The sequence below is a fragment of the Mus caroli genome, chromosome 4 (assembly GCF_900094665.2).
Source record: "Mus caroli chromosome 4, CAROLI_EIJ_v1.1, whole genome shotgun sequence".
Classification (NCBI taxonomy): Eukaryota; Metazoa; Chordata; class Mammalia; order Rodentia; family Muridae; genus Mus; species Mus caroli.
Genome location: NC_034573.1, coordinates 88,208,903 through 88,221,839, shown reverse-complemented (window position 1 = coordinate 88,221,839; position 12,937 = coordinate 88,208,903). Strand labels below are relative to the sequence as shown.

At 39.5% G+C, this 12,937-nt stretch overlaps 2 protein-coding genes across 2 annotated transcripts in view; one reads left to right on the top strand and one right to left on the bottom strand.

Annotated features, from left to right (window-relative positions):
- Nucleotides 1-6,400, top strand: part of LOC110292766 (cytochrome P450 2J3-like) — a 50,538-nt gene extending 44,138 nt beyond the window's left edge. Inside the window, exon 9 of the mRNA XM_021160319.1 lies at nucleotides 5,758-6,400. Within this exon, the coding sequence (XP_021015978.1) occupies nucleotides 5,758-5,789 (32 nt within the window). The 3' untranslated portion in view covers nucleotides 5,790-6,400. The remainder of the gene's footprint in view (nucleotides 1-5,757) is intronic.
- Nucleotides 6,401-8,219: 1,819 nt separating this feature from the next.
- Nucleotides 8,220-12,937, bottom strand: part of Hook1 (hook microtubule tethering protein 1) — a 54,440-nt gene continuing 49,722 nt past the window's right edge. Inside the window, exons 21-22 of the mRNA XM_021160006.2 lie at nucleotides 11,970-12,038; nucleotides 8,220-11,447 (exon numbers count right to left, since the gene is read on the bottom strand). Of these exons, the coding sequence (XP_021015665.1) occupies nucleotides 11,277-11,447; nucleotides 11,970-12,038 (240 nt within the window). The 3' untranslated portion in view covers nucleotides 8,220-11,276. The remainder of the gene's footprint in view (nucleotides 11,448-11,969; nucleotides 12,039-12,937) is intronic.

Sequence of the window (12,937 nt, the reverse complement as noted above, 5' to 3'; positions counted from 1 at the left end):
GATGTGATGAGAATACGGCATGCGGTCATTCTGTTCTCCCGACAGAGAAGATGATAACAGCACTAATCAGGTCATGAAGAAGATACTGAGGCATTTTGTAAAAGACACCCTTTTTAATCTTTCAAAACACCTGAACTTTGAATGATGTGAAAAGCTTAAGGAATTACAGCAGCGTGAAAGGGACTAAAGGGACCACGCGTACACACTCGCACACACACTCAAAGGAGTTATGGGGACACCTGCTAAACTAAGATCTGGACTTACAGTAAACCCATCTGTGCTGGTTTTCTCTAATGATTATGTTAGCAAATCCTCTGTGAAAACACATTTTATGTTTTCATGAGAAACATTAACTTTTAAGTTACTCTAGGAACCTCAAAATCATTTTAGAGTCTGTTCAAGTATTTTGTAGATTTTTTGTCACTAAATAATGAAAGACACATGGGGAAAGTATCAGAGCAAAGACAAAACTATCATCAAAGTTCTATTAAAATTCTTTTTAAATTATTGTTTTCTGTTTTTTATAATGGACCATATCACCTGAACATGATCTACTATACAAATGAAATGCTTTTTATTTTCTGCACAAACTGTCAAATTGTTTGACTTCTTCAAATTGAATTTGTAGCCAAATCTGTATGTAAGGGATATTTCATATTAAATTAGTATACATTCCCATTAAAATCTAGGAAAATTCCATAGCTTGATTGGGCCATGTGGGTGGAAAGTGGAAAAAGTTGTCTGAACCTTTGTCCTTGTGACCTAAGCTATTGAATGGCATGTGACTAGAGAAGTAGACACTGGAAGCTATGGAAAACTGGAGATTTCAGACACCACATTAGAACCAAAGTTCCAGATTAAAGAGAGATCACTCAAAGAGAGAGGCGCCAAGGCAGTTTAAATAGAGGGCCATCTGTGTCACTGAGGTCTCTCGAGATGAAGTAGGATAATGTGTAGCTACTAGGAAGGCAAGAGACTTTTGCCATCTTGACAAGTCTGCAGGAATGGTCACGTTTCCTAAGATATAGGAAAGGGGACAAAACGCATGAGTACTCAGGCCATCTTAAGTCTGTCACACTTCTTGTCACACAGAACACTGCTATTCTAAAAACAGCCACCAATAAATGCAGCAGTGCATTTATTTTATACAAGTGAATTGAGGAGGTACATTGTCTATAGCTGACCAAGGAGGCATGGTTACCTAATATCAGGAGGAGTTCTCTATAGAAAAGCAGCCTCAGGCAAGCTCAGAAGGAAGTTGCCACTGATAAATTCTCTCTATATAATAGTCAGTTGTTCCTAAACCCTCATACTTGAAGCAGAGGAAGGCTCTGCCATAGCTTTGAGCCTCAATTGGAGAAGACTTTGCTATGCCCATGTATCTGAGTGAAATTGGGGCCCTTGACATGGATGTATGCACCCTGACAACACATATTTACTCAAGACTTCACCCATTCCTGTGATAGTTGGTGGTATGTCAACTTGACACAAGCGACAGTCCTTTTAGAAGAGGTAACTTCCATTGAGAAGATGCTCCTATGGGCTTGTTATATCAAGCTGAACATCAACTTCAATCACTGCTAACATCCTCCTTCCACAGACGTCTATTTGATTTTTTTTTAAACTGGATAATTTCTTTATTTACATTTCAAAAGTTTTTCCCTTTCCAGGTCTCCCCTTTGGAAACCTCCATCCCATCCCCTCTCCCTCTGCCTCTATGAGGATGTTCATCCATACACTTACTCCTGCCTTCACGCCCTGGCATTCCCCTACACTGGGGCATCAAAGACCCTCAGGCCCAAGGGCCGCTCCTCCCACTGATGTTCAACAAGGCTCTGATGCATAAGCGGCTGGAGCCATGGGTCCTTCCATGTGTACTCTCTGGTTGGTGGTCCAGTCCCTGGGGTCCTGCCCGAGGGATCTGGCTGGTTGACACTGTTGCTACCCCCATGGGGCTGCAAACCCCTTCAGCTCCTTCAGTCCCTTCTCCAACTCCTCCATCAGGGATTCATGCTCAGTCCAATGGTTGGCTTCCAGCATCTGCCTCTGTATTTGTCAGGCTCTGAAAGAGCCTCTCAGGGAGACAGCTATATCAGGCTCCTATCAGCAAGTACTTCCCAGCACCCACAACAATTTCTGGATTTGGTGACTGTATGCCCAGGTGGGGCAGTCTCTGGACAGCTTTTCCTTCAGTCTTTGCTCCACACTATCTTCATATTTCCTCCTGTGAGTATTTTGTTCCCCCTTCTAAGAAGCACTGAAGCATCCACCCTTTGGTTTGACTCTGACTGGCTGAGTATTCACTGGAAAGTGGTGCACAGGCAATATGTGTCAGAGCTGAATCATGGGTGTGGCATCAGAGCTTCATCATAATGGTTCTCTTCTCTGGCATGTCTGTAGCTGCCTCATCATGCTCTTCTCTCTGGAAGTTAGCAGAGTTGGGATGATTCTTCATTCACAGGCAGGAAAAGCAAGTAGCACTGAAGCAGTCTCTATGGTTTGCATGTGGTTGAGTGACCTCGACCTTGGACCAGGATTGGCACAGTGTCATCACAGATAACCAAACCCTGGAAGTAGGTTTGTGGAGCCAATGCAAATGATGTTCTGGCTCCTTAGTAACTCCTTGCCTTGAAACCCCCACAGACATTCTTTCACAGCCTTTGCACAGAGGACTTGGCTATGTGGAGTGTGAACCTTAGTTACAACTGGCCTTAAGCTTTGACGGTTTACATCACCAGCTGTAACTCACTGGCCCCAGGAGAGTTATTTAAGAAAATGGCATCAGAAATGACAGAATCCAGCTGGATCTAGTTTCTCACTGAAGGAGATAAAGGCCCTAAGGAGAGAGCCTGGGGCCTCTAGCCTCAGTGTTTTGACCCCAATCCTAGTTTAATCTAGGGACACTGAAATAAGCCATATCAAAAGACCTCACCTTCCCTGCCCCATTCCTAAATACATCTAAAGAAATTTAAATAGCTAAAAAGAAGAAAGGTTAAAAGGCCATGGATTTTTTTTTTCTGGTTTGTTGGGACTCAGACAAAAGTCCCTTAAAGTGATAGAAACAGAAAGGAAAGGAAAAGGCTGTTAAGAGGGACAGTGACATCAACCTTAGCTGTCACAAGCAAGGAAAGAAAAGGAAGAAAAGGTTGGTTTTCCCCATTAATTTGTTAACTTTATGTCCCAACATCGCCCCCTTCTCCTCCCAGTGCCCCCTTCCACAGCTCTCTCAGAAGGAGAAGCACACCACCACATATTACCTCTCCCTGGCACACCAAGTCACAGCAAGACTAGGAACATCCTCTCCCATTGAGGCCTGGCAGGACTCCCAGAGAAGGGATTAAAAACAGCAACCACTCACAATAATCTCCATTCCAAACTGCCGACAAAATGTGCAAGGACAAAGATGGAGCAGAGATGAAGGAAATGACAGATTAACCAATGACTGAGCCATGCCATGGGCAAGGTGTTTTGTTTTTTTTGTTTGTGGAAAGAGGTGCCTGTAGTTCCTCTTGTCAGGTAAAAGGGCAGAAATGAGAGGCTGACTATGCTTTCCTCCTTTGCTACTGACAAAGATGCATCTCTAGAAAAATGAGGCCATGGTAACACCAGTAAAATCAGGCTTTGACATTTCTGAGCTCAGTCTACATTCTGGATAGGTAGGGTTTGTAGCAGGATCTGGGACGTTTCAGAGTCACTGAGTAGAACCCTAAGGAACGACAGGCTCCGGCTAAACCAACTTGATATTTGTGCTGAAGACAGGCCAGGCCTAAGCATAGGGGTGTACGATAAAGACCTGGGGTCAAGTGACCGTTCACTTTCTGAAAGTAAAACTACAGATAAAGTTTTAAGTGGAAAATGGTCTCGTTTCATTCTGCTTAGGTGGCAGAATCCTAGAATAGAGCCATTCCAAGTGCATTTTCTTATTTGGTAAAACTGCGTTACTCTTTTTCTTCTACGTGGTAAAAGTGGATGGAGCTGTACCTTGAAAGCAGCCTCAAATTAAGAGTATTTTCAACCCAGTTCAACAAATACTTACTGGCCATAGATTATAAGGGAGATACTGTGAACAAGGAGAGGTAGAAGGGCACTAAGACTTCAGGGCCCTCAGTCTAGTGAGATAAATATGCAAATTGTCATCCAAAGAAAAATTCACCACATGCATAAATATACATGTGTGTATATGAACTCATAACTACAGCAGCTCATTATTTCTTCTTCACTACTAGCAATCTTTGGGGAGGGGGTACTTGGGCAAAGTCCCCAGAATGATCTATGTCTTAAAGAGTAGCATTGCAAATGGTACCCTGGTTTCTCCCTGTTTTCTTTTGCTCTTCCCTCTCCTGTGGCATGATGTGAATTGTTTAAAAAAGAAGACCAGGTGTAATTTTATATTGATAGCTTCCCACCTTGGCTCTCTAGAGACATTTGTTCTTTAAGGCTTGTTTCTGGTGTTCACTGTCATTTTTACTGGGGTGCCCTGGCTCTCCTTGGCACAATCCCCTCTATTTGCACTCTAAGGAGTATATCACCTGTCCTATTAAGAGTTTGATATTTTGCTGATTAACTTAAATCCTCCTGCCTGTAAGCTTAGTTTTAATAAAATCTGCATACACGTGGGACATTACTTCATGTTCCCCCATGAACGTACCCTCAGCTGTCATCTTTCTCTGGTTGCATTCAGAAATTAGAACCACAGATGCTGACTGACCAGCCACTGAGTTGGTTGCATTTTCTTCTTCAGACGTATTTTTTTTCCTTCTGCTAATTTTATTACCATCTTTCAGAAACAGCAGAGCAACATAGCTCTCTGAGAATCTCTGTTTCTGCCCTAGTTCCCAGCTGGCTCCCTGGGTCTACCCTCCACACTCCCCTATGTGTGTCTCATAAGCTGGCAGCTGCCTCTGTGGATACTGGTATTTTCTGGGTCACCCTGTGTTCTTGTGCACTCACCATGAGCTGTTTGTTCTGCTCTGGCACAGGAACTTTTCTTCTGAAATGGTTGCATTAAACTGAGCAAGAAGAAAGGGGCCAGCTGCAAAGGGTGCCTTCAGGAGCTGGCACTGAGTCACCAGTGGTGCTTACTGTACCTACTAAGGTCAGAACAAAGGCTTCTCTTTGTCCGAATACATCAGGGACCAAAAACACCACAGCACTCGTATGCACATCCAACTACATTAAGACTCCAGGGAGTCTCCTGGTGGCCAGATGAAGTAGGCCGCGGCTCTGGCTAACTGTCCCATCCAATTTGTCAGTTGCCTTATGCTCTTGATATAAACAGCTTACCTTACTTCCCCTGCCTACCTGAAAGACAGAACAGCATCTGCTCTAAAGGCTTCCTGGTAAAGGGAATCATTATCCCCTTGCTGGGTTACTTGGTTAGTCCTTGTATTATTTTACATAATGGCCTAATAAAGCCAGAAAAGGCCACATGATCAGCTTGGTTAAGAAGATGAACAATCATTACAGGAGTAGCCCCTGAGTGCCTGAACTCAGTTCATGTTTTCTGCCACTTCTTAGATAACAGCCATTCAGCCTGGCCTCTCCAATGTGACAAAGACATAAGACAAAGACACAGCATCTTCAAGATGGGCATACAATGCACAAATGTTTTGGTGTTTGGCACTGGGGTTTTAGAACTATTACTTTGTGTAACTTCCCACCTGCTTTGCCATTTGTAAGGACCAAGGGAAGATGTCAAAGAAACACAATACATGGTCAAAATATAGTAATTATATCCCCATAATTTTTTTCTCCCAGGCAGTTTGATGTTTTCCTTACAAAGCTCATAGAACAGCATGTGCTTTCTACCAACTAGCAGGAGTGTGGCAAACTCTTTTGGTTGGCTAAACAAGACCTGAAGAACGAGGGAAGAAAAGGCAATGGACAGAAAGAACATGAAATGGAGAAATCTCACGGGGCCTCAACACTAGACAACTGGGGACTGTGGAGAGAGGGAAAAATGGTCTTCCTGAGGGTACAGTTCTCCCCAATTGCTTATCCAATATCTAGAGGTCAGTCTTGAGATCATATACATATAGGGCACATCACCCAAAATGAACAGGTAGGATTTATATATTTAGGAATATGTGTATGTATGTATATGTATATATATACATACACACATATATATGCATATATATATATATATATATATATATATACACAATGAAAGAAAAAGAGACCATGAATTTAGAGTGGAGGTGTGCATGGGAGGAAATGATGTAACTATAGTTGCAAAAAATAAAATCATTTAGAAAGAGAATCAGTATCTTAGATATGTTTTATAAATCCATATATTTTAACATAATTTTTCTTTTTCTTTTTACATGTTTTAACAAATACTTCTCCCAGTCTAAGCCTCTTTTCAATGCCTTGTTTTCTTTGGAAATAAATCTTTATCAAAACAATTTTAGCAACATTTTTCCTTAAACATGTTTTGAAATGTCAGTTAATAATAATTCATCTACAGCAAGACAGTATTTTTTCTTTTTCTGAAAGTTCTAAAATTTAGTTACATGTGATATAATGTATATGTTACAATGTTATATGTAGAGAATGTCAAAGTGAAAAATACAACAGGTTTAAAATTTACTAGAAGGGTTTTAGGAGTATATATCAACTGGCAGACAGGTGAACCAGTAAACTAGGATAATGAAATTGTGAATTCCACAGGACAGAAGAGAATTCAGCAGAACTTCACAGGTACATGTGTGAACAAAATCCAAAATCTCTCTAAAAATGAAGACACAGTTTATTTGTAGCCAAGGATCAGGAACATCCCCCTGTGAAAGTTACTGCATATATTTTCACAGTTATGGGCAGTCATAAGTAATGTGTTTATCACAAACACTGGTGGCACATCAGGGAGGTGGCAGTGGAAAGTGGGGAAAACTGCTAGAGATCTCAAGACATTCTTAGCTTTTGGGTTGGTAGAAGTTACTGGTTTGCTAATACATTTTGTAAGTTTTACACCTTATAATAGCTACAAAGATGACTAAGCATAGGTAAAAATAATTTTGGCTCTGGATCTGTAAAATTCCAAGTCTCCATGATCGTAAGAGTTCTAATCAGTTAAGTAATCTACAAATTACAACTCCCAAAACAACTTGAAGTGACTGGAATCTACCCTTAATAATGTAGTTAGTGATACCATAGTAGTCAAGACGTCATTCTTGATGAATTAAAAACAAAATGATTTTGGTTTCATTAAGGCACCACAATATTCTAGAGTTGAGTAGTTAAGTTCTAAAATAAAGCTTGGGAGGTATGCTGGGCATCTAAAGTGAGGCAGGTCTTCCATTTTGTGCCCTGTCTCTATCCTTTTCTATCTGGAACATTTGAATGCTTCTGTGATTATTACACACTTACAGACACGTCAGCAACATCAACACGCCAAACATTTCCATACAGGTTTTGAGAACACAGGACCTGTGCTTTTCTAAAGTCCAGGTACAGCTTGTGAGGATAAACACAAGCTGGGCATAGTTACGGTGATGGACAAAGGACAAAATACAAACTAGCTTTACACAAGAGAATCTTGGACTACAAGCTCAAAGCTGAAGGGTTCAAATGTGATTTCTAGGACCCATGAGGCAATAGGGGTTATGGGGCTAAGAAGAGCATGCCCATGTTCTGCATATTTAAGCTCAGTACTATTCCTATCCAGCCAGCCAGAACTCATGTGGCCCTAGTAACAAGGAGGAAAAGGTATGTGGTCCATGCCTAAGGTAATGCAATAAATTATTAATGAAGGAATTGTTACATTAAAGGAACTATTAAGAGATAATTCAAGGACAGATATTGAGGTTAGTCCTCAATATAACTCAATTTGCCTAGAAATGTTCTGAATTCCACATTATCAAAAGATATCTACATTCTAATGGTGAAGCTAGAGACAAAGAATACACAAAAATCACTTTTTTTGTTTGTTTTCGTTTTGTTCGAGACAGGGACTCTGTGTAGCCCCGGCTGTCCTGGAACTTCTCTGCAGACCAGGCTGGCCTTGAACTCAGAAATCCGTCTGCCTCTGTCTCCCAAGTGCTAGGATTAAAGGCATGCGCCACCACTGCCAGGCACAAAATCACTTTTATGTAAGCTGTTTACACACAAAATGTAAGTTTGAATTCACGTGACTTTGCTTACCAATCAAAGTGGGTTTAGTCCTTCACTAAAATGGAAAATAAATATGCATCTGTAGCCACTAAAATACCACAGCAAACTGAATCAGAAGCAGAACTTTATTTACGTAAAACATTTCACAATTTTATTGACAATTATTTATTTAAAATAATATTCTAAATACTTACAAAAATAAATCAAGTATTGCTTCTTCTAGTTTTCAAGTGTGACAGCATTTGCCATAGAAAATAGAAAGGACCTTTTTAATAAACTAAACACTTCACTGAAACTTCCTCAAGTTTAGTAACTACACACTATTTCCTCTGATGACTTGTGCTTTATAAATGTGTGCAACAAACAGGATCACAGTAAGACTGCATGTATAACAAGCCATTTACATTCATTTTTACACAAAATGTCAGTACTGTGGCATAAACCACCATCACTCCCCACATGCCAGATATACCACTATACAGAAGTACGTGTGGTTGTGAAGTGTATAACCTCCAGTCATCAAAGACCAGATATTACTAAGGATACTCAGCTAGAGGTTGCTAGGCAAGACATTTTTTTTTTTTACTTATACTAAATCATTAGTCAGATCATTAAAAAAATAGAATAAACTTCAAATATTTCTCAATACATTGTTTATCCCAAGATAAACGTCAGTGTCATAATTATATCCAAAAAAGAGAAAGGAGTATCACTCCAAGAACAGCCACTTGAAATTCAAGGTTGTTTTTAACTTTATAGTCACTGCAACACACAGTTTTTGTCAAATCCATTTTATGCACTCAATCTTCCCTTCAACATACTTGGAGAAGTCATGGTTCTAGATCTGATTTCTACCTGGCTGGGCAGCAGTCTCACTGCATAAATTATACAAGGAAAGAATCTCACCCTGGTCACAGCCTGAATTTCTGTGATTAATCTAGATGATATAGAACTTTACACTAGTTTGGTATAAACATGTATCAAACATTCAAAATTCTACTTAAAACTAGAAAAATCAGAAAATTTGCTTTTTTAACTAAGAAAAAAGAAACTATCCTTATATTCTTATTTATGCTACATTACTTAGAAATTCATGAGCAATTATATTGGAAACATAAATTTATTGAAGTTGACGTTTTACAGTCAGTTCCATTAAAAGGGAACTTGTAAAGTCTCAATTATAAGCAAATACAAACACTACCATCAATGTCTTCATTGACAAAAATATACCCAAATGTCATAATTTCTAGAAAATATTAAATAGCATGCTAAGTAATTTTAAAGTCTTATTTTACTAAAAGACACAGGCAAGCAGACACCATAAGATACAAAAATACAAACCAACAGTGTAAAATGTAGACAAGAATCATCAAAATCTAAGAGGTAGTCAACAGAAGGAACCCTGATAAAACAAAATATCCTGGCAGATGCCACTAATCTCAAAGACCCCAAATCATTGTGAAATTCTTGTTATTTTAAGTGGTTAAAAATTACTGGGCAAGAATTTATAGGCAATTATCTAAATGAGTTAACACTGCAAATAGAACAATACTCATATTTACGAAGGACTAAGAATAAAATGTAGACCATAGCTCCACAGCCTGCCAGCTCAATCTGGCTTACTCAGCCACCACCACCCCCATTTTATTTATATATTACATATCCCTTCTTTCATGCTATGAGGGTAGAGGTGAGAAGCTGACCCAACGAGGGTCATGCAGCCTGCAAGTTTACGTCTTCACCTAATGACTGGCAATGTTCTGGGAAAGCACACTGTTGTCTCCCTTGTGTCTGCTGCACTCCTGTCCCCCATCTGATTCCTCTGTACAACTGAAATGGATGTAACACTTCTTAAATCTATAGTCTAAGGATCAAAGAATTTCTTCAAGTTACCAAAAACCAAGATTGTGACTCACTGCACACGAACTCTCAACAAACTCTCAACAATGATGGAAACGTGGCTACTAAGTGTTGGAGGTGTGACTGGCTCAAGAGCAAACCACCTGTGGCTACATTAAGCAATGGGATTTAACAACTAATATTCCAAAGCTGTGACTTTAAAAAGTGACCCCAAATTGGAAAGTAATGCCTCTAGAAAAAAAATGTTGGGCAGAAATGAACCGAATGCCACAAATACAGCTCCAGACACTCCTTAGAGGCAAGCAGAAACCAAAATGGTTATAAGCTATTCCATCACTAAAGAGGCAAAATTATACATGATATACTCCTTCTTAGAAAGCAATGCCCACAAGAATAGCATGCTTCAAAGCATGTGGCTAATGCCAAGTGTAGCTTGCTTTTCATCAAAAACACAAATGTCAGTTTACTTCCCATCCTAATAGTTCAGTCCTCATTCACAGCAGTACATGTGCAAACTGGCATACAACTCAAAGCTGCAAATTTCTAATGAGTCACTTTTACAGGACAAAGTCACCGCAACAGCAGTTTTCCAAGCATTATAGCTTACAGCATGCTGAAGCATCCTCTAGAGGGCAGAATTTGAAAATAGAGGAAACTATACACACCAGACTAAGGAATTCACCTTGCACAGTTTTTCTCCACATGTGTAACAGGAAACTTTTCTATAAAGCAACTCTAGATATTAAATGACAAACTACTGATTACTTTATGCAAATTAACTTGACTTGCTGTCACAACTAAAAACATAAAGTTGGAATATGCATTTGCTTTCCCTCACAGGATGCCATTTCAAGACAAGTGTTTGCTTCATCACACTTCCAACTACTCACATGTGCTGCCCAGAGACAGAGCTGATACTGTACTCTGCTTTCTAAGGAAGCTGAAGATATTAATTTGATATATTCTGACTTAAATATAGTTGATTGTGAGGTTGAGAATGCAGCTCCATGAGTAGAGCATCTGAGTTTGATCCCCAGAACTATACAAACCTGCCATGGTGGTCTACAACTACTTCCGTTAATCCCACCCAGTGTGCAGAGACTGCAGGAAAGACTGATCTGCTGTTCAAGGTCATCCTTGAACACATTGTGATTTCTAAGCCAGTTCAGGATTATGAGACCCTGTCTCAAAGTGAAACCAAAATAAGACTAGCTGCTACCAAGCATCTTAACCTTTGTTTTCTATCTGGTAGTTTCTTGGGGTACAGATATTCTGAGGCACTTCCGTTGTGTTTGCTTTGCAGACTAGTCAGATGCTGCAGCTGGGACCTTAACAGAGAGGTTTCTTCGGGTGTTGGTGATGTGCCGCTGCTGCGCTAAGAAGGAACGTGCAGGAGCAGCCGCAATGCTGTCTTTGCAAGCACTAGCACCACTCACCAGCCGAGACTCCATGCCCAATTTCTGAAACGCCAGGCTCTGAATGAAGAAACAGATAAATAACACGCTAAATGTAATGTAATTATTACAGCAGTTCTAGCTGGCTAATGCTTTCTTGCTTTGGCTGAGAAAAAACTAAGGATTCAAAAGCCAATTCTTCCATTTCAGACAAAACTAGGCAGAGGGCATAAAATTCAGTGTCTCTCTTTTAATCCACTAAATTTTACATCATTGTAAACAGCAGCCACATACAGCATACCAGAACTAAGTTTAATTATAACAAAAACATTCCAAAGCAGTTATGTATGTGTTAGAATATCACTTTACTACCCGACACATCATACACACATCTGGAAGGTGCAGGTGGGTATAATGAATGCTACCTGGACAAAATACTCTAGCTTGGTCTACTGGCTTTCTGATGAGGGAAGGTATTACTCTGTCAGTAGATCTTGTAACATAACTGTATTGTACTAATATAAAACATATTTCCTTCTATTATTCAGATCAAGGAAGTGATCAACAGGGTTTAAACCCACTCACCACTGATGCTCAACACACCTTGTTATACCAGGCAGAAACAATGAGTTTTTCCTCATAATCCCTCAATTTTGCTACTTTACATTCACTCTGCAATAGAAAGTAACGATTAAGACAGTTAAGATAGCGATAGTATCCCCCAAAATTACTGAAAACAAAGTAAAATACTATCTCACTCCTGGGAGAATAGAAATACATGCGTTAGTGAGGTACATAAATAACTAAAAATAAGGGAGTGAATTATGCAGAACACAATCAAACAGCTTTTGGAAAGACAATACAATGTGAATAATCTTCATTTTAGAAATGTTACTCAGAAATAGAAATTTAAACACATATACAAAACACCCTTTGTGATCAATTCCTGTACTACTAATTCTTATGACTTGAGACAAAAGCAACTAGCTAAAATATCAACATGGTGCTGTATCTAAGGAGTCAAAACTAAGAAGAAAGGACAGAGCAAACAAACTGCTAGGCTCCTCAGCACAACATTTCCTTATTTCTTCTTGGCTCTTTTTTTACCACTCACTATGATTATATCCATGCACTAATGTACAAATTGGTGGACTTTTATTATTCGAATACAGACAGTTCTATAATTCTTATAAGCAACAGATATAGGTGACACACATAAAAAGTATACGTAACAGTGAATGCTTGAATCTTCCCTAAAAAAAAAAAAAAAAAACAGCCTCACAGGACAGAGCGTATGCAGGTCCAAACACCTGGAGAGCAGTCCCTGCAACTCAACTTCTCTTTTTTCTTATGTACAAGGAATGAATGAGCAAAACTTAAGCGCCCATATGCTTTGAGTTAACTGAGGCTTTTCCTTCAGAATAATCTAGTGAGTATCACTGCTCTTTTCCTTCAGAATAATCTAGTGAGTATCATTGCTCTTTTCCTTCAGAATAATCTAGTGAGTATCACTGCTCTTTTCCTTCAGAATAATCTAGTGAGTATCACTGCTCTTTTCCTTCAGAATAATC